This window comes from Spermophilus citellus (assembly GCF_964194105.1).
Source record: "Spermophilus citellus genome assembly, chromosome: 7".
NCBI classification, from domain to species: Eukaryota; Metazoa; Chordata; class Mammalia; order Rodentia; family Sciuridae; genus Spermophilus; species Spermophilus citellus.
The window spans coordinates 25,874,452-25,898,435 of NC_138188.1; the positions used below are offsets into that span (position 1 = coordinate 25,874,452).

General features: G+C 51.5%; 3 protein-coding genes across 7 annotated transcripts in view; all 3 read right to left on the bottom strand.

The window, feature by feature from the left end:
- Positions 1 to 1,526, bottom strand: part of TRAIP (TRAF interacting protein) — a 29,666-nt gene extending 28,140 nt beyond the window's left edge. The window contains exon 1 of the mRNA XM_081302235.1: positions 1,322 to 1,526. Within this exon, the coding sequence (XP_081158361.1) occupies positions 1,322 to 1,419 (98 nt within the window). The 5' untranslated portion in view covers positions 1,420 to 1,526. The remainder of the gene's footprint in view (positions 1 to 1,321) is intronic.
- Positions 1,527 to 2,321: 795 nt separating this feature from the next.
- CAMKV (CaM kinase like vesicle associated) lies at positions 2,322 to 19,176 on the bottom strand. 5 transcript variants are annotated; one of them, XM_081302416.1, is made up of 11 exons: positions 15,519 to 15,617; positions 7,165 to 7,268; positions 6,925 to 7,056; positions 6,681 to 6,755; positions 6,328 to 6,466; positions 6,061 to 6,181; positions 5,850 to 5,925; positions 5,625 to 5,761; positions 5,383 to 5,461; positions 5,075 to 5,162; positions 2,324 to 4,794 (listed from the first exon to the last, which is right to left on the bottom strand). In XM_081302416.1, the coding sequence occupies exons 2-11, from the start codon at positions 7,257 to 7,259 to the stop codon at positions 4,246 to 4,248; spliced, it is 1,491 nt and encodes a 496-aa protein (XP_081158542.1). In that variant the 5' UTR covers positions 7,260 to 7,268; positions 15,519 to 15,617; the 3' UTR covers positions 2,324 to 4,245. The 5 variants fall into 5 exon arrangements, with proteins under 5 accessions (XP_081158539.1, XP_081158540.1, XP_081158538.1 ...); XM_081302415.1 differs by having other exon boundaries at positions 2,325 to 4,794; positions 7,165 to 7,273; positions 15,519 to 15,931; XM_081302413.1 differs by lacking the exon at positions 15,519 to 15,617 and adding an exon at positions 19,047 to 19,176 and having other exon boundaries at positions 2,322 to 4,794; positions 5,850 to 6,181; positions 7,165 to 7,273.
- On the bottom strand, positions 18,852 to 22,649 carry LOC308652693 (uncharacterized protein; the record flags this gene model as incomplete). Its single annotated transcript, XM_081300730.1, has 1 exon — positions 18,852 to 22,649. One exon carries the CDS (start codon positions 22,647 to 22,649, stop codon positions 18,852 to 18,854), a length of 3,798 nt encoding a protein of 1,265 aa, XP_081156856.1.
- Between the last annotated feature and the right edge of the window lie 1,335 nt (positions 22,650 to 23,984).

The window sequence follows — 23,984 nt, forward strand, 5'->3', positions numbered from 1 at the left end:
GTCTTCCAAACTCACTCAGGGGAAAAAAGGAGCAATACAAAATATGTAACCAATTCAAATTAAAACAAGAAAGGAGTAAATAAGAAACAGGCCAAACAAAACAGAAAACACCAAATAGGATACTTAATCTTCATTCAGTAGTTGCATTATTATAATTTTATAATTATCATTATTTTTGTCTTTTGCTTTTTGTTACTAGGGAATGAACAATGGTGGTGGTGGTGGGGAGAGGTTTGTACCACTGAGTTACATCTCCATCTATTTTTTATTATTTTTTAAAATTTGAGACAGGGTCTCACTAAGCCTTTTTTTTTTTTTTTTTAAGAGAGAGAGAGAGAGAATTTTTTAATATTTATTTTTTAGTTTTCGGCAGACACATCTTTGTTTGTATGTGGTGCTGAGGATGGAACCCGGGCTGCACGCATTGAGCCACATCCCCAGCCCCTCACTAAGCCTTGAACATGTGATCCTCCTGTCTGCCACTGCACCCCCATTGCAACATTTTAAGTAGACTAAATGGTCCAGTTAAATACAAGGATTATAAGAGGAGATTTTTAAAGTCCACTAAAGGTTGTTTTCACATGTAAAACACAGAAAAGACTAAAGTGAAAAGTTAGAAAACAGAGGATATAACAGTAAATAAAATATTTTAAGAAGTGATCTTTCGTTTCTAATCAAACAACAATGGTTCCCTCAGCATGGGGCTCAGGCCATCAGCAACCCTGAGCTTTGCAAGTAAGGGGCACCCTGTAGCTATCAGGATGATGCCTAGCTACCTGCTCCCTGAGGCCTTTGGTCCTACGAGTTCCCCGTGACTATTACTATTACACTCAACAAAATGGTCCTATATAGTCAGCAGGATTCCTTGATAGGGAAGTATCTCCTTGCCTTTCCATATTAAATCGAGTTCGCTGGCATGGTGCATAAACTGGTGTATTTGGCTCATGAGATGATTCTAGATAGAATCAATCCACAACAAAACCTTTTGGGTGGTCAGAAGCCTGTTAAGTTTCTACCTTGAAGAGATAAAAGGGCTTGTTAATGTAGTGAAAGCTCAACTCTGCTCAGGCTAATAGTTTTGAAGTCACATCTCTTTGCACAAGTGTTCATGGAAGCCCATGCCCATACTCTCTTCACTACACCAATTCTGCCCTCTGGGGGCTCAGTTATCACCTCCGCCTTACCCACTTCAGCCCAGGTCTGGAAGCTCCCGCGGAGCTCAGTCTATTGAGGTCCTCACCGCCCATCTGGGTTGCCTACTCCCATAAGGCCCCGAAGCAGTACCAGGGCAAGCGTGGGCCCGTACACCGCTGTCACTCACCACTGAAGGTGGAAGGTGTGTCCACAGTGGATGGCCGCCACGTCGCGGGAGTGGTCGAAGAAGTCCGAGCAGATAGTGCACAGGGCACGGATAGGCATGATGGCTGGACTCAAGCGGACCAGGTAGCCAAGGAAACTGCAACAGGTCCAACTTCGTGGCCGCGCCCCCAGGTCTCAGCCTGCTTCAAATTTGGCTCCACAGCACGATTTCCGGGAATAAACCGGAAATGACGACACCAAACCGGGAAAAGAGCCTGAATGTTTAGCTCTGATTGGATTAACTCCCGGCGGGGCGGGACCATTGATGAGGTTTAGCGGCCCTCGACCATAGAGAATCCTGGGATTGAGCGCAGTGGCTCTTAAGCGATTTTTAGACACCTCCACCAACCCCTAAGACAAAGGGCACTGCCTTGGATTAGGGCGGAAAGCAGCGACGCTGCGAGATCACCCTTCTTCCAAGCAAAGCTGGCTGTTGTGGTACCAAGGTGGCGCGAAATGACCAGGCCTGGGCTGTCTCTTCTTTCAGCACTCAGGGAAAGTCAAGACTGCAGCCACAAGGGAACGGAACCATGGTCCCCATGGGTCCCCGGGGTTCTGGGCAGTGTTGAACCTCTTATAGTTCCGCTTATAGAACGCGCACTGGCAGCTTATAGTTCCCAGACCAAAAGAATGCCCCACCCTCTCAGCCTAAGATTATTAGTGATCTTGGAAAGATGGATACGTATGGCCCAACCAATCAGCACGACCCACAGTAACCTTGGCTTTATCTAAGTAAGAGCTAATGATCCCGGGGTTTGGAGATACTAGGGCCAGTAACTTAATTTAGCTCTCAGCTCCCAGGATTCATGCCTGAGAATGTAGTAGGGTTGCAATTTTGGAGGCACAAATGCTTCGAAGACCAGGAACTAACAACCCTTTTTATTATTCCCACAAAAGAATAAGTTATTCTTTGAGATTCTCCCTGAGAAAGCAGCAACCCTGGTGAGTTCAACTCTAGGCTAGAGCAAGACTACTTTGGGATCTTCAGCCGTTTTGACAGGGTTACTCTCTCTCCTGAAGAAACTTTGTGCAGAGCCCATGAGCTGAAGAAGCCACAGAGCAAAATCCCATTGGGCCTATGTGGAAAGCACAGGTGTTCACAGGAAGGAATCAACACACAGCAGTATAGAACCTTTGTGCAATGCCCATCCTATACCTTCTCCCCAGCTAAGGAAAGCCCACTTAGGCTATGAGCAAGGTTGCTGTGGTGGTTGGCCCTGGATGGGTTCTGGCTCTGTACCCAAGTTAAGACAAAGGCTCCTTTAATCAACAGAAGTCAGAACAGCAGCCCTTACTTGAGTTTTCAGCCCAGGAGGTATTCCTAGCTCAGAATGCACCACCCACATGGATTTCTAGAGTCCAGAGGACACCCACCACCACCTTTGTGGATCAACTGGTTGAGAGTAACCTTCACTCTCAGCTCAAGCAATCTACTGAGCATCAGCTACTACCTGTGAACCTTCTCCCAGCCTCTCCCCTCCCCACTGCCTTCCAGGGACTCTTCCTTGGTAGGACAGAGGAAGCAAAGGCAAGAGGGTGGCCAGAGGCTTTGCAGGGTGACGTTTATTTGCCAGGTTCAGCAGGCACACAATTAGCCCACCAACCTTCACGTACCAGAGCAGACCCACAGGCATGCAAGGAGAACGGCAGGACCACCATGGAATGCCAAGCAAGGGCGAGGACCAGTATGGTTGCCTGTCCAGGCTGTGGTAGTGTCTGACAAAGGGCACCTGTCAGGAGCCTCCCTCAGGGTACTAGGGAGTCTTATACTTCTTCATCCCAGCAAAAGCAACTTAACATGGCTCAGAGGCCCCTAGGCCTCTGATAGAAGCAACAGTAAAAACAGAGAAAGATCTTCTCCATGTTCTTGTTAAACTGAGAGCAGAAAATCCACCCCTCTGAAGGGCAAACCCCCAGATCATACTAAGGATTATCACCAATCAGCAGCCCCCCTGGGATAGAGAAGACTTATGGGCTGAGCCTGTGCAGGGTTAGCATACAGAAAGAGAATGGGGACATCAGCCCTCCCTGTTTAGCCCATGGTAAGGATCCAGCTAGGCTGGGGCACTGGGTGCTAGTCCTGTACTATGTTCTACCAGGTCTCATTGCCACATCCTAATTGCTTCTCCTTTCCCGTAGAGGCCCAAGAGGTTCCGGGTACAGGGAAACCCACTGCAGGACTCAAGAGGGCAAGAAATAACACAAGCATCTCAGGAGGGCCTTCCCAGGGACAAAGATGGAAGCTTCTACCCTCCTACTCATTCTCTTATCATCGCTCATATTTCTAAGGACCCCCACAGCTAGCATTTAGTGCCCCCAGCCAACACATGACCAATCTTGATTTAAAGCAAACTGCCCTAGATTTTTGGATACTCTGTACTAGCCAGCGTCTACTCCTAAAGCAGCCCACATACCACAGGTACACACCTTCATATGTAGGAGCCTAACACCACTGACAGGGCCTCGCTGGAGGACCAGCTCTCAGGGCAAGGCCACTCAATTTAGGGCCTGGGAAAGTATGGAACCTGCAGGGCCTGCCTGGGTGAATGATGAGGCAGGAAGGGAAGGAGAAAGAGAGCAGGGACCCCCTGAGATCCCTAGAGCAGCATCCCACAAGGAACAAAAATTCGTGAAGGTAGCAACAGACAGAAAAGCCACAAGGTATCCATGCAGGGGTTGGGGCTGGCCCTGCCTCTGGCCTGCCCACCACTTGCACATACACACAGGAGACAAGACTGCTCTCCCGTGGCCCCCAGGAATGCCCCACTAGGATGGGGAGCTTGGGGGAGCAAGGGCATCATGCCAGTGACTCTATGTACAATGAAAAGCCCCTCATTCACTCTCCCACCCTCCTGCCCGCCCGCCATCCCCCACCAGGCTGCCCACTCAGCTGGTCTCCTCTCTTCCAGACTCCTGGGCATAGCCAGTAGCCCCTTCTTTACTAGAGGGTACAGCCTGGCCTGTGGCACCCTCTAGGGTTGTGCTGTCCGGCTGGGCTATAGCCGGCTCAGGGGTGGCAGCTGCCTTGGCAGCTGGTGTGACACTGCTTTGGGTGGTGGGCACCATGCTCTCTTCTGTGGCTGGTGTGGCTCTCCCATCCGTGGCTGGAGTAGCGCTTCTGTCAGTGGCTGGGGTGACACTGCCATCAGTGGCTGGGGTGATGCTCCCATCAGTGGCTGGGGTGACGCTCCCATCAGTGGCTGGAGTGGTGCTGCCATCTGTGGCTGGGGTGGCACTACGGTCTGCAGAGGCCACATTTTCACTCTTGGTAGCACATGCAGCATCACCCTCTGTGGCAGATCCACTTGCAGCTGCAGCCCCACCTGCAGCCCCAGGGGTGGCAGTGTCTGTGGCTGAGCCAGACTGCACTGCAGCTGTGCCAGATTGCTCTGGTGCCCGGAGCCGTTTCATGAGGGTGGTCACTCGGACAGCTTTCTGAAAGGAGGACAGTGGAGGAGAAACTCAGGGTGAGGCTAGCTGGATCCAATCCCTGGCAATTGCTAAACCCAGCCCCTTCCATGGTACCCCAGCTACTTCTGACCACCTTAGACCAGGGATCCAACTGCTCAGTACTCCGCTTAAGGTCATGACAGCCATTCATGAGAACCTAAAGAAAGCTTGTCTATGGTTTTGCAGAGGTATGGTATGGGCAAGAAACTGGATATCAGAAAGAACACTTAGGACTGGGCCAAGAAAGAGAACAATCAAAACTTACCTTCCACTTGGCCCTGGCAAAGTTCTTTTCAATCTGGGCACAAACACCATCCTTGATGTTCTTATCAGAAGCAGCATTGCCAGAAATCCTGGGAAGGGTACAAGTACATCTGGATCTGAGAGATATGGGTCTTTGGGAAGATTCTGTCCAGTCCTCCCACTACAGATCCAAGACTACCAAGCAAAGCCTGTGGGCTGGCAGGAACTTGGGTCAAGGCCTCAGGGATGGGGACATTTAGGTATGAGGGGAATAGAAGTCAAGAGAAGCCTGGCCTCTCCTCCTTCAGTTCTCTCCTGGGCCTTGCTCACCATTCATGGGAGATAGCCTCTTCTGCAGTGATCCGCTGGTCTTGCTCCACCTCCATCAGCCTTGTGACCAGGTCTTTGGCTGGGGACAAAGCCAGGAAGGAGCTACGCATGGGCGCCCCATCTCATTGTCTAGAGGTGATGAATGGGCTGGGGGGCAGGAGCAGAATCCAGCAGAGAAGCTGAGAGCAGCGCCTCCCTTCCCACTGCCCTACACTCTACCCACATACTGAGCATCTCCTCACCTGCTTGAGAAATATCGTCCCAGTATGGAGAGTCAAACTCATAGTCGCCAGCCAGGATCTTCCGGAACAGATTCTTGTCATGGTTCTCATAGTCATCTTCTTCTACCTCCTCATAGAAGGGTGGGTTACCTGAAAGCCTATATGGAAGCAGAGTCACCCAAGATAGCCAGACATAGCGCTTCTCCCCACCCAGCTGCAAGCCTGCATGTCTACCCATCCACTCACAGGATATACATGATGACACCAATGGCCCAGCAGTCCACAGGGCGTCCATACCGTTGCCGGCCTACCACCTCCGGGGCTACAAACAATGTCCAAATGCTAGTCAGTATCAGGCCATCCACAACTACTACCTGAGATAGGGACATCCCCCTACCCAAAGTGATTCCCTCAAGGCTGACCTCCCCCAACCTGCCCCTGTCCCATCCCTGCTTGCCTAGATACTCAGGGGTCCCACAGGGCTCCTTGATGAGGCCATTCTCTAGCTTAGCCAGGTGGAAGTCGCTGATGACAATCTTCGAGTTCTTCAGCCGGTTGTAGTAAACCAGGTTCTCCAGCTGCTCAAGCCACATGTCATTTGGGTAGGCAGAAGAGGATACCATGAGGGCCTCAAAGTCTGGACCAATGCCCCAAGATACTTCCCATTGCACTCCAACCCCAGCTTGGCTGCAAATTGACCCAGTGATTCTGATCCTTGACTCACCTTGAGGTTCCTGTGCACAATCTTGAGTGAGTGCAAGTAGGCCACAGCCTCCAGGACCTGCCGCACCACATTGCTCGTGTCTCGTTCCGAGTAGTAGCCCTGGTCCAGGATCCAGTCAAACACCTCCCTCCCCGTGGCCCTGAGGGACACCAGCCCCTGAGCCCGGCGTGGGCAGGATTGGGGATGGGGCAGGAGTGTTTGGGAGGCCTCCCTTCACCAGGCAGCTGACTGGGCAAGGCACAGGGACTTAGAACCCCAAGGGTCCAGAGATGGGTCTTTCCTTAGTTGCCGAGGGCAGGACAAATAAAGACCCCAGGGACTAGGGAATCCTGGGATCCCAGACCCGCACTCACAGCTCCAGGAAGATGAAGTATTCTTTGCGGGTCACAAATACATCTACCAGCTGCAGGATGTTGGGATGCTTCACCCTAGAGGCGGGGAGAAGTCAGTAGTTAGAACTAGGAGAGTCCCTGGTCACTGTGGCAGCCACAGGACACTGACTAGCCAGAGGATGGTATTGCCTGAGTCTACCTGCCCTCTAAGCCCTTCCCTACAGCCTCCTATCCTTCCCTGCCCCCAGACCAGACCTCAACTCACATCTTGAGGATGCCGATCTCATTCTTGGCTGCCTTCCGCACCTTGCGGCCATCCCGCTTCTGAAACTTCTTGCAAGTGTGCAGCTTGCCTGTAGTCTTGTCCTTGGCCCGAAAGATTTCACAGAACTCCTCACTGTAGCAGGCAGGTCATCCACTCAGTCCTGGCCTTAGTGTAGGGTACATTCCACGCCCCCTCTGCTTGCCCACCCACCCATCTTTGCCCAGCAGGCCCAGCACTCACGTCTTGATGACCTGTCCCAAATCATATCTGTCAGTCACCTCCGATGGCTGGTTATAGTTCTTCTTGTCACCCAGAGTCACACACCCAAACGGCATTGCCAGGCTCTAAGCTGTGGGCAGGATGGGGATCTAGCTCAGCTACACCACTCTACTTCTCCCACATTAGATCTGCCTTTGAGAGACACTAGCCTGGCTCAGGCCAAGCCAGAGCACCAGAAAGGGCTCAAGGTAAGCAGGCTGAGACCCACTCTCTTTTCTGGCCATATATCCAATTACTCAGTTTGGCTGCCAGAACTACAAATGTGTTATGCTGATATATCAGGGAATAGTTCTATATTATATACACTTGAGAAGACTTATCAAACAACTTCTTTAAATTTTAGCTATTTTAGCCAAGTAGAGTGGCACCCGCCTATAATTCTAGCTACTTGGGAGGTTGAGGCAGGAAAATTACAAGTTCAAAGGCAACCTGGGCAACTTAGATCCTGTCTCAGAATAAAAAATAAGAACTGGGGATGTAGCTTAATGATAGAGTGCTTGTCTGGCATGTGCAAGGCCTTGGGTTTGATTCCTAGTACTGAAAACAATTAATTAATTAATTAAAAAACATAAAAAGGGGGCTGGGGATATGGCTCAAGCGCTAACATGCTTGCCTGGCATTCGCGGGGCGGCTGGGTTCGATCCTCAGCACCACATACAAATAGAATAAAGATGCTGTGTCCACCGAAAACTAAGAAATAAATATTAAAATATCCTCTCTCTCTCTAAAAAAAAATTAAAAATAAATAAAAATAAAAAGGGCAGTGGATGTAGCTCAGTGATGGAGTGCTCCCAGGTTTAATCCCCATGCCACAAGAAATAATAAATAAAAATAAATTTTAGCCATTTTACTGATTAAGGGGCTATAACCACCCATTTACCAGATATTCATCCCTGAAGATCTGGAGATAGCAAGTATTGGCAAAGATGTGAACAACATGGTAAAGGGCAACTCTCCCCTTTAAGAAACAGTTTGGTTGAACAGACATGCCTGATACACTGGTAAACATCTGCCCTATACAAACACATGCATTTGTGCTTCAGAACACTTGTACTAGAATGCTCATAGCAGCCATATTCATAATTGCCAAAAACTGGAAACAGCTCAACTATCCACCACTATAGGACATATTATTATAGAGTCACATTATACTGCAATGAAAATGAAGGAGCTACAGCTATATAGGACCAATTAATCTTACAGTGCTCAGTGAGAAAGGGTACAGAATATATACAGTATGATTCTATTGCCACAGAACTCAAAAACAATTCATACCATTCAGGGATACAAATGCACTATAATGAAAAGCTAGAGAATAAGCACCTTTGAGTCATATAATGGTTCCTTCTAAGAGAAAGGAGAGATGGTGACTGATTCAGGACATGTGGGGGCTTCTGAAGGGCTTCTTTCATGCATGTGGTACTAGGATTGAACCCAGGGGCATGCTGTCACTGAGCTACTTCTCCAGATCTTACTTTTTAAAAATTTTTAAAAATATTTTTTTAGTTGTTGATGGACCTTTCTTTATTTATTTACATGTGGTGCTGAGAATCGAATCCAGTGCCTCACATGTGTGAGGCAAGTACTCTACCAAAAAGCTAAACTCCAGCCCCAACCCAGTCATTTTTTGTTTTGAGATAGGATCTTGCTAAGTTGCCCAGACTGTCCTCAAATTTGCAATCATCATGCCTCAGCCTCCTATCCTGGATTACAAGTATGTACCACCACACCCAGGTAGAGGGCTTGTTTCTGAACCTCAATAGTAGTTACACAGGTTTGTGCCTTATAACAATTTATAAAAATGTACACGCTTGGAGCACATTCCTAGATTTTTATTATACTTCACAATAAAAGGGCATTAATAAAACTGGAGGCCAAAAAAAAAAAAAAAAGCCTAGAGGCCATCCACATTGAAGAATACTTGGTACCTATTAAGAATAAGGTGTGAGGGCTGGGGTTGTGGCTTAGTGGTAGAGCACTTGCCTAGCACCGGCGGGACCCTGATTCGATCCTCAGCACCACATAAAAATAAAGGCATTGTATTGTGTCCATCTACACCTAAAAAATAAATGTTAAAAAAAAAAGAATAAGGTGTGCTTCACTTTATTCTCAGTTGTTCAGTAAAAAAGGGTCAGAATGGTGGGTAAAGGGTACTGCTATTTGGGAAATATTTTAAAGTTCATACTGGTGTACTTTTACAACCCTACCCCCCACATAGCCGCAAATTATGAAGGATACCAAAAAAGAACTTTGGAAGGACACCAAAGGAAATAAGAGTTCTCTTTGGGACAGAGTTGGATACTGAAGGAACAGAACCCTCAAAAATAAAACTTTTGTTTCTGTTAGAATTTTTACTATGATGACTTTGATTGCTTTAGTAAGTATTGCATTTAGGCATGGTGCTTAGGGTATTCTTCTGAGGGAAAAGCTCCATCTGGGTGGAAAGGCAGAATTTGACTAGGTTTATATTCCCTGAGCCCAAGAGGAAGGATTGGTCAGAAGATATTCAGGGGTAATGGTGAGCAAAAGCAAGACAAGCCTGCCTAGCACTATACTACATTGTTGGGCCCATAGGGACCCAGCATCAGGTACAGAAGTGAAGCCCCAGACCAGATATAACTGTCTAAGTAGGCTCCAGGCACTCTTTGAACCTGGGGTATGGTGCCCCCAGGTCTGCAACTCTGTCAGCTGTGGCCCAGTCTTCATCTGTTATGTTGTGTGGCTGGTTCCAGCACCCAAAGGAAAAGATACTCTCAGTCCTTGTTCAGAGGTAGAGGACCTTTACAGACCTGACTCCAGAGTCTGCTCTATGATACCTGGTCAGTGTGAGCCTGGGCCTATAGCAGGTTCCACTCTGAGGATGCCCTGGAATTGCTCTGCCTCTGCTGTGTATGTATGTGCTCCCTTCACACCAACAGCACCTGCTGTGTGCAGGGCCTGACTGGGGCCTTGAGTAACCAGATGCTTCCCTGTTGAAGGCACTCACAACCCCAGGGCAGTGGTGAATGGAGAATGCCATTCTTAGAGGACAAAGCTTAGCGCGAGGGACTCTGCCAGCAGGGGCCAAAGCCTAGACACAAACAGGCCCTGACTGCTACTCACTTTTTCCCAGGCAGAAACCAGCCCTAATTCCCAGAGGCCAAACCTCTGGAGGTCCTCCCTTAAATGTGCCCTAGGTATAAGGGAACAAATTCTAATTCATCTGGGTTGCTTGGGCTCAGGGAATATAAACACATTTTGTCAGCACGATTCAAGGCAGAGTTTAAGCCATCTAGCGAGGCATCGCAGAGGCAAACAAGTGAGGCTTTGAAGATTGTTGCCACCATGGCCACAGCCCTGCTCCTGCATCTATTGAGGAAGAAGAGCATGTGGCTAGAATCCCATTTTTGCAGCTGAGAGCAGAGGCACAACTATCTACCATGCTAGTCACCCATCTCCACACTATGTAACATCTTGGGGAGGGGAACTCCATCAGACCTCATCCACTCTAATAGGCAGCAATTGCCCTCCCAGCCTGGAATCTGAGGGCCCTGCACTAGGCAGAAGGGTGATAGCTCAGCCTGGAAGTCTCCCAGGAGGGCAATGAGGGACCTGTGTCCCAGCTCCATTGCTTTGCTTACACAATTTGCTCTGACACAAATGCCCTTCCCCCAGAGTCTCCCATCAGAATCTTATTTGTCACTGCAGAGTTATTTATAACATTTAAAAAAAAGAAAAGAAAAAGAAAAAGCAACTATCTAAATGTCCAACAACAGGTAACTTGCCAGCTTGACTCTGGCTACTCAATGGCAGGAAAAGTGAGCATTGGCAAGGGTCCTGCCCACCTTAGCTTCCCTATGGAGCAGTCTTCACACGAACAAGGCGCTAGACCAGAGCTGAATTTATTCTCTCATTGTGATTTCTGACATTAAGGTTGTCTCTGCAACAAATTATTTAAAACAATTCTGATGTTCCACAGTCAGATGCAAAATGGCCCTTCTCTTAGATACCTTCTCCAATCTTTGCCCCACCCCATTCCAACAGCTCCCATCTCTGCCAGCATGGTGTGGGTGTGAGGTTTTGTGTATGCCTGATCCTGGTCCCAGCTTTTGGTTATGCATATGAACTCATGCCCACGGAGGCCCAGAACTGGTCTTGGGGTCTGTCTCCACCATGGAAAGCTTACAGTAACATCAGCCTGGAGCCATGTCCTGCAGACTCAATGCTAGGACAGGAACAGATCTGCCTCTCCCCTACTATGGCTGCCCTGATATCAACCAATTATTATCCACCTCATCAATCTAATTGAACTCACTGTGCCCCTGACCAGGCTTCAGGGTGAAGAGAGGAGAAAGGGGGGCCATATTTCCAATTAGCACTTTCATCCCTTCCATCCCCACCCACTACACCATCTGCTACCCACTGCTGAAACAGATTGAATTTGGGGGCCCCCTCTGAATTAAGAGGAACTTCCTCCTGGTGAGATTCCCCACCCCACCACCACACACACACACACACACACACACACACACACACACACTGACAGGCACCAAAAAAGATGGGAGCTGGAGACTGCCCACTCAGGTCTAACACAGGCTAACAAAATTTGCATAGGTTCATCACCTGCATTTTTTGTTCCCATATATTATAATTACTTCTGTAGGATGGGAAGAAACAATCTAGGTACTTCTCCCAGGTTTGATCAAACTGTTCAAAAAGCTCATATTTCCTTTTTCCATTTTTTTTTTTTTGCATATTTCTTCTATAGGTGGACAGCCAAATCCAGCCAGCCAGAATCCAGGAAGGGTCCTTGGGCTTGGTGGCCAGTAACATTGCTACTCCATGGGAGGCTGCAGATTGGGTGCGCCAAGCCCCTTGCATCTGTCTGCAAAAAGATGGACCCTGGCCCCAACGCTAGAGGAGCAACCAAGGAGTTTGCAATTATTAGCTCCGTTGCCTAGACCCAACAATAGAGAGCTCTGCTTCCAGCAACACAGGACCTGCCTCTTCCTCAAGTCAGATCCACATTAGCCTAAGGAGGGCACAGTGGCCCCACAGCAGCCATTTCCTTGGAGATATAGCTCCTTCCCCTCTCTGCAGGAGAAACAAAACAGTGTGCACCTGGGGCTGTCAAAGGGCACTTGAGGGGAGTGCAGAGCCTAGAGTTGCTACTGCCCTCCAGCTGGCTCTTAGGGAACCTGAGGGCCCAGCACTTCCCAGTTACTGCCTGCTTCCCTAGATTTGACCACTGGACTCAGGGAATTGAGTCTCAGGGAACCCTGAGGGAGCCTCTTTCCCTTGGTGCCCTAGAAATAACAGGTCCCATAGGGGCTTTACTGATCTTTAGTCAGTCTTATTCAGGGGATGCCCAAGTGAAACAGAGGACAAGAGGCCCCATATCAAAGTCCTTTCCCCTTCTCCATGGGATCAGCTTGATTTAGGATCCACCTTTCATAGCCATAACTAGGCATTTCCTGCTTGCTGCTCTGGCCCTTACCATGTGGGACTCTAGAGCTTGCAGTAAATATGAAGGCCAGGAAGGGTTCAGGAGGCCTCCAGCTGCCTCCCAAAAACTGTAGGCAACACCTCCATATTTAGTGGCAGCTGTGAACATCAGACTGCAGGCACCCCCCCTTCTCCTCCCCTCTCAGGGAATAGGGCTGGGTTTCCTGCGGCAATGGACTTGTCCAGGCCCAAGCCCTGTCTAGCTCACAGCTAGACTCAGCCACAGGCCCAGGTAGAGACCTCCTCACAGGTCTGGTATCAGAAGGCAGAGCCCACTGTGCAACTGCTTCAGGAACCTGTGTATGGAGCTACCCTGGCTGGCTATAATTGTGCCACAGTCAATAGTTCCTGGTACTACTCTCCCCACCTAATGAGGGAATATGGAACAGGGGGTCCTCTCCCACCCCCACCCCCACCCACCCCCCAACACCAACTTGCACGTGGGCATGCAATCCAGTGTTACCTACAGAAAATTCAGTCCTCAATATGCAGGTAGAATCAAGAGCCAACTGCACTACCACCCGTACCCTAGGACCTGGGGGCCTCCATTCTTTGAACCCCTGAAAGAGAATCCACTGACGGCCCTACTTCCTTTTGGTTGGAGGAGGGGAAATGCAGAGGAAGGCACTAGAGTAAAGGGTTGCTATGGTGATGGAAGTTTTAAAACAAGGAGAGGGGGAAGGGAAAGATGTTAGCCAGGTCCCTTCTTTAAGAATTCTCTCATGCTTTGACCTAGCTCCTTCCCCATGGGTTCTGTGACCCTGGTCCTTATTGAAGAAAGGGAAGTGGGGGAACTGAGAGACTAGAAAAGAGAAGGTGTAGAGGGTCAAAGACACAGACAAAAGCAGAACCTGTGATGGAAGAGAAGCAAGAAGGTGACAGTAAGAGGGGCATTGACACACGAAGAGAAAAGGGGAGGTAGGGAAGAGGCTTTGAAAGGACTTGAGATACCCAGCAGTACCCTAAGGTTTCCATGGCCCTGTGCTCTGAACCCCTGGGTCCTAGCTATCCCTGATATCTGTACCTTCAAGACTGAACTCTCCAGTATCCCTCAGACAAAGCAGCCAGATTCTTGGGGCATTTTGGTGGGGAAGAGGCCAGCTGTTGCAGTTCTCCAGCCAGGACAGTTCCCCAGATTCTACTTATCCCCAGACTCTCCTTATCCTTCCGGCAGCTCAGGTAAAGGAGGTCCAATATGTTGAAGACACAGAATAAGGGAATGGAAAAGAAGCTTGAAGACCTGGATGTTTCCCTTTACAATTCCTCCTTCTCAGCTAGATACCCCCAGCCATCTCTCCAACCCCCATCTGCTATCTTCTATAGGACTTGGGTCCCTAGAGCCCCTCTTGCAGCTCAGCTTCATCTGTCTGCCAACCCTTTGATGGATCTAGTCAGGAGGACCAGAAACAGCACTGTAAGCAACCCAGAATCAGGATAACAACTGCACAACGCCTCTGTGCCCCATGCCTCAGTTCCCTAAACAGAGATTCATAGGCTCTGTGGCCTTCTTCCAGGGCAGAGGATTGTCCATCTGCCTGAGAGTGGAGACAAGAGCATGGGATTAGAGAGGAAGGTCAGCAGCAGATATGTAAAGCCAGCCTAGGGCACATGAGGGTCCACACCAAATGATCTACAAGAAAGGGAGACCCCTGCCCCACCCTGGGGACCAGCCCAACTCTTAGAAGAGTGGAGACACTAATTTCCCAGTGAGAAAATTGAGGCTCAGAAGCCACTGGAACTGGCTTCCACTTAAGGGGAGGAGGGTAAAGCACCAGGTCCCTAAAGATTCTGGGGGACTCAAAGCCTGGGCTTTGAAGGAGGCGCAGAACAGGTTAGACTAGTGCAGACTCTGAGGTTTTGGTGAGGGACAGAGGACCCTGTTTCCTAGGAAGGAACCTAGTGGAGCAGGCTCTGTCTGGGGTCTGCAGATAAAAGCAGTTGGTGGGGGGTGGGGGAGGACGGGATAGGGGGGTTTGGGGCTCAAGAGTCTCCAGGGTCTCTGCCAGACAGTTCAAGTTGGGGAAAGCAGAAGCTCAACTCAAACCGTTCCCAGATATCCACAGTCAGGGGCCCTGCTCCCCACCATGGTGCCACCCTGACCCCCTTCCCCAGCGCTGCTGGCTCGCCCCCGCTGGCACAGCAACACACATGCGGGAGGCACACGTGTGAGCACCAAGCCCCGCACCTCCCAGCTGGAACATGTGCGCCCGGCACCCCCACCGCGCACGTGGGTCCTTGCTTTGGACCACCCCCCCACACACATTGTTGGCCCTCCGGAGAAGACTTGGAAGCTGGAACTTTGCTGGGGGGCTGCTGGTCCCCAGGAGCTTGCAGCCTCCTCCCCCAACTTCGCAGCAGCCCCGCCCAGCCCCCTCCGGCTGTCGCCCATAAAGAACTCTCCGTTGTCATGGAAATTAGTGACTGCTAAGCCCGAGGGTGGGGGCCTGGGGGCAGTTGGGAGGGGCTGGAGGCGTCTCTGGGAGCGGGGAGGGATGGCTCAGCCCTTGGCCCCTACCCTCATGGGGCACCACGATCTTCGAGGGTTAAGGTTTCCACAATTCGTAACCGCAAAGGCTTCCCCCGGGACCCCCACCCCCCACCCCAGCCCTCCGAGGTAATCGGGAACTTCAACGACCCCGCGCGCCAACCCCCCCCCCATCTGCAGAGCTCGCGAGCTGTGCTCCCGCTGGGACCCCGAACCCTCGCGCCACCCCCCTCCCCCGCACTCTGCGCTAGGAACCTCTAACCAGGAAAACAATCCCCCAAGGCCCCCCAACATGCGTCCAGGAGACGCCCCCCAACCCGGGGCCCAACCCTCCATGCTCCCGCACCTGCAGCTCTGGTTGGTCACAGAGAGGAAAAGATCGCGGACTCAGCAGGGCGCCGAGGGCTCCGAGAGTGGCGGGTAGAATCCGCTTGGGGCACGCGGGGCAGACGCGGCGCCAGCTGCAGCCGCTTCAGCTCGCGAACCTCCAGCATCGCCAGCCGCTAGCCGGCAGTGGATTCGCACCCCGGGCCGGGGGCGGGCTGGAGGCGGGGCCTCCTAGCTGGGCCTGCCCCCACCTTGGGATCTCACTCGCGGGAGGGCACTAGCGGATTGGTGTCGAAGCTGGTGAGCCCCAACCATGCTCTCAACGATTCCCTTAAGACCTCGGACTTCCAGATCGACCCAGCAACAGAGGCCAGAGGGGCCATCCTGGGCCCAATGTAGGTGGTAGGGAGTGGGGAATTGGGGAAAAGCCTAAACCCTGGAGCTGCACGGAAGTCTCTTAGCTTTTAGTACTTGACCGTAGTCTCTGGGGGACGAGGGCTCCACCCAGTTCCCCAAACCCAATCCAAAGAGCGGAACCCACGTAGGAGAACCAAATGGGCAATTGCTAGAGCATCCTCCTACCCAGGAGCAGTAAACACTCAGGGGTGTGTGTATGTGCAAGTGATCAGAAGATAACGCAACAAGGGCCCCAGACCATCCTAACCCCAACTCCTGCAACACAGAAGCCTTTCCCAGATGTAACAGCCAGGGTTGCTGGCCCAGTCTGCTCCCTCTTGTATGGTGTTGAATTTTCCAACCGATAAAAGTCACCTATGACATGGTGTGTGCTCTGTTTTCTTCCCACTGTAATCAACCCCGAACGCTTCATGAGCAACCCCACCCCATGAGCTGGGGCATGGGGTCACAGGAGAACTGTGGCACCAATGTACTCCACCAAGCCTGGACTTGGAAGGAGAAAGCTCAGAACTGCTAGGAAGAAGATTTGAAAGAAGTCCTTGACCTCATCTTCATCCTTTATACATGGAACCAATATGTGCCCCCATTCCCCTCACAAGCACTGAGGACCATTCCAGTATCTAAAAGGCAGACTTAAGCCTTTCAATATCCAGTAAGCCATCTGGCCCTGACTTCAGGGGTGGGGGAAGAATGGGATTATCCCCAAATTCTTAGGCATGTTGAGTGAGGTTCTTCTGCATGGCTACCCATAGCTGATGACAGGAAAGACTAAATGAAGAAATTGAGAATAGAACTAGAAAACTACCCTGGGAAATGACTACCTCAACCAAGGCCACTCTATGTCTTCCTCCAGATGGGGTATTGAGGAGCCTTAACATCTTTCCTTAGCTTTGATTCACCTTCTGCAGGCCCCTCTGTGCTCCCCAAGTTCTGGGTGGTCGCTGTGATGACACACATAACACTGCTGGGTAGGAATCTCCTGGCAAACCAGGCATGTGCAAGGCGAAGACTATCATCTCAGTATGCTTAGCTAATGTTTGCAGAATGAATGAATGAATGGCTTGGCACTGAGTCCTTCTTGCCATCTGCCCACTATCCTTAAAATGATGGGACTCTGAGTTGTATGTGGTAGCCAAGTCATGAATTGCTGACCCCATGTGTCATACACATTTTCTGTCTTTCCCAAGGATCATAACTATCCAGGCATGGGACCAACAAGAAGCTGAAATGGGGGTTTATAGACAGGGGAAGGGGTGGCTCTCTAGAGCTTTGCCTGATGCTGGCAGTACTCCACTTCTTCTTGGTCCTGTGCACACTCTGTATGCGTGTGGGTGAGAGCACGTGGCAGGGTGTGTGCGCACACGTGTATATGTTGTGTTCTTTTATGCTCAGAGAGATGGCAACAGCACAGTGTGTGCAGTGGTGCCCAGGGTCACGTGTGTCTGTATTCTGTGTGCACTCAGGCGTGCTTGCTGGCACGTGTATATTAACGCTGTAGTTAGTCCCTAGAGATGTGGATCCTTCTTTCTGCCTGACACAAGTCTCAGGATTGTGGAGGCTGAATCAAGCTATGGAAGCAGGATATAGGAAGGGGCTGGACCATTCCTGGGGGGTGGGCCAGGTCTGTGACATCCATAGATCATTATTTCCAAGCTCCGCACTAGGGCAGCCCCTTACTTTCAAGTATATGTGAGGGTAGATAAGTCTTTGTCATTTGTGGAAGGCAACCTGAAGACATGGCTTGTCTCTCAGCATCCAGCCAGGAAAAGTATGACCAACTTGAATGTTTGGTTTCAACATGTAGCTGCCCTCTGGACAGGGGATACTAACACCACTGAATGTCATTCATTCAGTTCTGGGTCATGCACTGGGTCAAACCCAATCTTTTTTCCTATTTTCCTCTTCAGAGCTAGGCAGTATCAACAGACATGGCTTCTAACTACCCACTAACAGGGATGATGAGAAGCCTTTCAGCATAGGACAGAGTTTGAGGCAAGAGCAGAGGTAGTTGGCACTGCATTGCCTCTGTGAGAACCCTCTTGAGAACCGTACTCTGGGCACCCTACAGGAAGGAGTTTCCTGAAGTGGGAGGCTAGGGAAAAGAAGGGAGTCCAAAATTTATAGTTCTAGCTTTTACCAAAGCTAGCAAATCAGAGGGGCAGGAGAAGACATGATCCTCAGAATCTACAGAGCCTACAGTACAGATCAGTGCTACTCTCCCCATCTCAGGTTGTGCCTCCCATCTAGGATCCAGGACTTATTGGCCCTCTCTACTTCCTACCCTGTGTTTGAAAGGCCAGTACTCCCAGGCCCTTGTTCTCTGACTGGACAAACACAGCACAGAGCTCCAGCCAAGGTTCAGACTCTAGGAGGTACCTGTGTTACCAGGCCAGCTCCTCTGAGAAGCCCAGACTGACCCTGACAAGGTCCCTCCCTTTAGGGTCAATGCCATATCCTCAGCCATCTTTAGAACTGCCCAGTTATTGTCCATGTTGCTGTCTTTAGCACCAGAAGAGGGTCCAAGATGTGGGAGGGCAAGCAGTCTTTCCTTCTAGAGCTAGGGGAGGGGGCTGACCCCCATCCCCCACCTCATGACTCACACCAGGCTGTGTGGGTTATTACATTATGTTTGAAATTGCCATGGCAACTAGCTGGCAATCAAGGATAATTACACTTGTCGTCAGAGCAACAGGGCAAAACCCACAGCAGCCACTCTCTGTGGTTGCCCTTGGGGTACAGTAAAGGTCAGGCCAGATCACAGCCAATGCCAGCCAAGGGGCCTCAGATCCAGAAAGGGCAGGTTGCCAGAGCCCATGGAGTATCAGAATGCAGGCCTCCATTCCTGATTCTGTGCCTGAACTCCTTTCCCCCCCACACCACACTATGCCTGAAACATGCAACATTGCTTAAAGCAAGCAGAACCAGAACTTTATGTTCACAGCTGGTACTTGTAGATAGCCCATGGGCCTTCCTCCTCATACTCACGGCGGCTGAGCCACAAGCTTTGGAAGGAGTCCCGGCATGCCATGATGGAACCCCCAAGCCAGGCAGCAACTGCACGGTGGGGAGAGCCCAGTACAGTGGCACCAGGGCCTAGCTCCTGTCTTAAGCGCTCAGGAAAGCCACTCACCAGGGTGCTGCCACCATCCAGCACCACATTGGCCAGCAGTTGCTTCTGCTGCTTGGCCTCTAGTCGGCTGATGCTTAGCAGGGCCAGCTGTGGAAGTCCTGGCTGGTTGACACCTAGCAGGTTGGGCTGGAAGAGAGCCTCGGGGCAACAGAAGCGCTCAGAGCCCAGTGTGACAATCTGCTTATCTGGGAGTACAAAGTCCACTTGGGCTTGGGTCTGGGTGCGGGCCATCTCAGCCGCCATGTCCATAGCCACATAGCAGCAGGACTCTTTAATTTGGTTGACGAACCCTGCCTTAAGTGGTGAACGGCCACCTGCCAGCAGCAGCTGAGCCAAGTAGTCAGTAAGGTCAGCACCAGCCACATCCAGCCGGTAGGTGTCAAGTGGCGCCAGATCCCCAGTGAGGATGGGTGCCACGTAGGAGGTGCCATGGCCACTGCCCAGCACCAACCCAGTGGTACGCCCATAAGCATAGAGTGCCAGCAGGGCCTGATGCACTGTCTGCATGGCTGGCACATGGAAACGTTCGAAGAGTATTTCTGCCACCTTTTCTCGGTTAGTACGTGGTGAGATGGGGGAGTCAGCCACAAGCACAGCCAACTCCTCAGGCTGTACCCCCAGCCTGCAATAGAACAGGTGCTGCCACAGCACCTCTAGTGCATCCCAGTCAGAGACCACACCCCGATTCAGTACAGGATAGGAGCCTTCCTGGTTTTCGGGCACTGCATACCGGGGCTGGCCCTGGGCTGGATGTTGCAGCAGCTGAACTTGTGAGGGTACCACATTGAGGACATGGTCCTCACCAGCCAAACCACATTTGGTGAATCCTGTGCCTGTATCAATCACTACAGCTGCCATGTTCTGGTAGGGGCTTGAAGAGTGACGGCAGAGAACTGGTGACCGCCCTGACAGAGCATCCATGGTAGACACCAGCTCATAGCAGGCCCCACGGAGCAGGCCAAGATGCGTGACCACTGATGAATGTGTAATGTCCTCAGCTGTCAGCTTGAAATGGTTCCCACTCTGAGATTCAGTATCCACCATGGCCATGGGCAAGACTTTGCAGCCAGTGCCAGGTGTGGTAAATGCAATCAGAGAAAGATGTTCTTCCTGGGCCCTGGGGGAGCTACCAGGTTGCCAGGATGAGAGCTGATGCATACTAGGGCTTTGAGCACTACCAATACCGACCATCTCTCTATTCCTATAGCTACAGGTCTCTTCTGGGGCCAAGGGCACTCGAAGTACCTCTACACGGGCAGGCAGATCCACGGGTTCATTTTCCTGGGTGGAAACCTGGCAAGACTCTCCAGAGGTGAGGGGCCCTGTTGGCAGGGTGGGATCTTTGGTGGTGGTAGGGGGGGGCATCCTGGTGAAGGGTACTTGCCCAGGGAGAGACAGCTGATTGGTAAGAGGGGTCTGCCCAGTGAAAGGAAGCTGACCAGTTTCAGGGAGTTGCTTAGTACAGGGAGGCTGACCAGGTGGAGAACCCTGTTCAGCTATGGGTAGCTGCCTAGCAAGGAGGTTCTGCCCACTGAGGAAACTCTGACCAGTGAGGGGGACCTGCCCAGCATCTTTGGTCTGAGGATTATCAGGGTGAGCAGTAATGACTTCTTTCTCATTACATCTGCCTACCTCCTCTTGGAATTGAGATTTGGGCATCACCTGCATATTGACAGATGAAGCAGGCTCTGAGTTCATCCACTGCAGTTTCTTGGGCTGGATCACAGAGGAGTCTGGCATCCTGGAGGACTCTAGCATCCAGATGGTATGACTAGGTTCATTTTTTTCAGCATCAGGTTTAGACCAGCCAGGATCAGGTACATGGGGCCGAATCCTCTCACCAAATTGGAGGGGTGTCTCCAGTGGAACAGGCCCAGTGAATATCCCAACCCTCATGGGTGTTTCAGGGGAGTCCCGTGACTCCAGGTTGTGCCTGGCCTCCTTGGGAACCAGGGCCACCTCTCGGTAGCTGGCAGATGAGAGGCTGGAGGGTACAGGGCTGGACAGCATGGGTGTGGTGGACCAGAAGCTGGAGTGATTGCTGGCAGGGGACACGTTGGGCCTGACCAATGACCGGGTAGATAGTATATTTTCAGGAGAATAGAGAGATGGGTGGCTGGGCACAAGGCCCACCAACACTGCTCGTGAGCCCATAGGGTCATGGCACAGCAGCCCTACCCTGGTGTTGCCCGTGGCCATATCAAACACCAGCACTTGGTCTTCCACAGCTTCCTGGAGCTTACAGGCTGGGGTACTGGAAGCAGGAATTTGCATGGCTTCCCTGGGAAGCTGGGGTGTGGACTGCTTGTGGCAGGTTACTTGGTGTGAAGACTGTGGCACACTGGAGTAGTTGTTGCAGACATTGGGGGGCTGCTTGTCAGGTTGAGAGCTGCTTACATCCTGGTTTCTCTTCTGGAACTTGGGAGTAGATGGAGGCTCTGGACATGGATTTGGGCTGCCTGGCTTGGAGGGATAGACTATGGGCTTCTCCACTGGGTTTTCAGGTTGCTCAGGTGGCACCTGCCTTCCAGTAATCTTGTGCTCCTGGGCATGGTCTGGGGACACTTCTGAAGCAGGTGCTGAAGTAGGAAGCTCCTCTTTAGGTTGGACTTTTTCCTGGCAGGATGGGGCAGTTTTAGAAGATTCCAAGAGGATTGACCACTGGTTGCCACATCTCCTGAGGAGGAGGTCTTGAGATAGGTCTTTGGTGACTGGAATGGCGTCAGTCAAGTGATCAAGGGTATAGGTATAAGGTTCAGCTGCTGCAGATGGGGTCGCATCCAGAGCTGGATTTGTAGCCTGAGCTGGAGTTGAAGGAGTCAGTGATGGCAAAGAAGAAGTTTTAACTGGGGCAGGAGCCTGAACCAAACATGAGCCCTTTCCTGGGCCCTGATCTTGGGCTGGAGCCTGTGCTGGAGCCTGGGCTGGAGCCTGTGCTGGAGCCTGTGCTGGAGCCTGTGCTGGAGCCTGTGCTGGAGCCAGTGCTGGAGCCAGAAGAGAAGCTTGGCCTTCAGCTGTACCATCCTTTGCTGAGAGAAAGTAGGGTAGCCATCGACTCTTCCTGGTGCCCAAGGGGGCCATCTGATCTGTGTTGCAAGGGCCTTTGCCCCAGCCTATCAGGACTTTAGCTGGAGCCTTGCCCTCCTTCCCAACCTGCACCTGAAGCCGGGAACGGTAGGATGCGCACCGGGTAATGTCACTGTTGTTGTTAACGCGTGTGCACGCTGGTAGGTTCAGGGTCCCATCGTCCATGACAAGATGCTGTTGGGCTGCTACAACGGGACTTGAATATGAGCCAGTAGAGGAGAGTCTTAGAGCATCCTGAGAGGTCTGCATAGAGCGGCACCTGGAGCTAACCTGAGCAGGGTCCTGGAGTTGCTGGTGAGTGGGCTCAGGGATGTGGGCCTGGGAGGCTGGGCCACAAGCTGCATCAGTGGTGGCCTCCGAGGAAAATGACAATCCCTGCTTGAAGTATAGGGATCCTGAGTTTATCCATGGTCCCTGGGACCCTCTGAGGCCACCCCTCAGCTGCTGGTTGCAGGCTGAGGGGTGGCCTTGGGGGCCCGATGGATCAGGGCCCCCCACCTTCTTGGTGGCTTCCATAGTCCTGCTCCATGCCCTAGGAGCCCTGCCCCCCACTTCATTGTCACGGCAACCCCACACATCACAGCCCCCAGTGACCTGGGAGGTGACAGTGTCGGAAGTCAGGGGCCCCACCCCTTGAGGAATGGGAGGTCTGCCCTAGGGACCTTGGAAGGCAGAGAAACCCAGAGATCTCAGTGAAGTTGGCCAACTATAGGCCAGCCTCCTCTCCCCTTATCAGTGAGTGACCACTCTGCCCAAGCCAACTCCAGAATGAAGGCAGTACCTCAGAGGGGGCAAGTGTAAAACCAGAAGAGAAAGGTAGGCAGGGAGACTCTAAGGAAGCCTCTGGCTCTGGGTCTTTTGGGGAGGTTGGCAAAGCCCCTTCACCACTTAGTGCTGGGAGACAGAAGAGGGTAAGGGGTCCAGGCTTAAGCCCAAACTCCCCTCCTATATATTCCCCAGCTCCTGCTCCAGGGACAATAGCTCCTTGGCAGTCTCTGATGCTCCAGATAGTTCTCCTCTGCCAGTGCTTCACAGAGCCCCCTCCCCAGAGCCACATGTCCCTGAAGCCCAGGACTAGTATCCCACTGGGGTGAAGATGGGGGTGGCAAGGGTAATGGTAGAGACTCTGCTCAGAATCCTCAAGCCAGAATGTTCTAGCTCTTGTCACATCGTGTCAGCTTCACCTTGCCCATAAAGGGGGCAGAGTACAGGGCACAGGGCTAGGCCACAGGGCCAGCCAAGTGGCAATTATATGATAGGGTGTGGTAGGGACACAGTCAGCACAGGGCTGGCCATACTGTGGGGAGGTCTCAAATGCTGGACTAAGCACATAATGGACACAGAGCTATGTGTATAGTAAGGACAAATTGAATATGGGCCTGGACATGGAGTATAAGAAATACAAACTATAGACCAGTTCCACCTTCTACTTCTTAGGTGGGGAAAAAATAAGGGAGGAGTGAGATGCTGGTCCTGGGCTTCAGGGACATGTGGCTTGGGAGAGGGATCTATGAGGTCCCCAGGCCCAGAGCTGCCCTGCAGCCACAGGAGACAGCCCTAGGGTAGTAGTTTAGAGAGCCAGCCACCAATTTTCATAAGCCTGGGTCTGGAAGTTCTGACCTGGGCCAGGGGCAGGCCCTTCTCCCTCTACCAACCAGTCCTGAGTTCTCTGTTTTCCAGGGCTGTGTCCCTTTAGGCCTCAGTGTTTCCACCCAAGAAACAGGTTTGTGGAGAATGCAGCTGTAGGTTCATCCTCTGAAGCAGTTTGTTTTCACAAAGGTTAAAAATAGTATTTACAGTTGGCCATGGGGTGTGAGGCTATGTGACTAGGGATCCAGGCCAGCACTACTG

Coding starts and splice junctions, on each gene's coding strand:
- CAMKV (XM_081302413.1), bottom strand. CDS start 7,259: ATGCCGTTTGGGTGTGTGACTCTGGGTGACAAGAAGAACTATAACCAG. Junction 5,462..5,624: donor GGACGATATTTCTCAAGCAG/GTGAGGAGATGC, acceptor CTTTGTCCCCAG/CCAAAGACCTGGTCACAAGG. Junction 4,795..5,074: donor TTGCCAGGGCCAAGTGGAAG/GTAAGTTTTGAT, acceptor TCCTCCTTTCAG/AAAGCTGTCCGAGTGACCAC.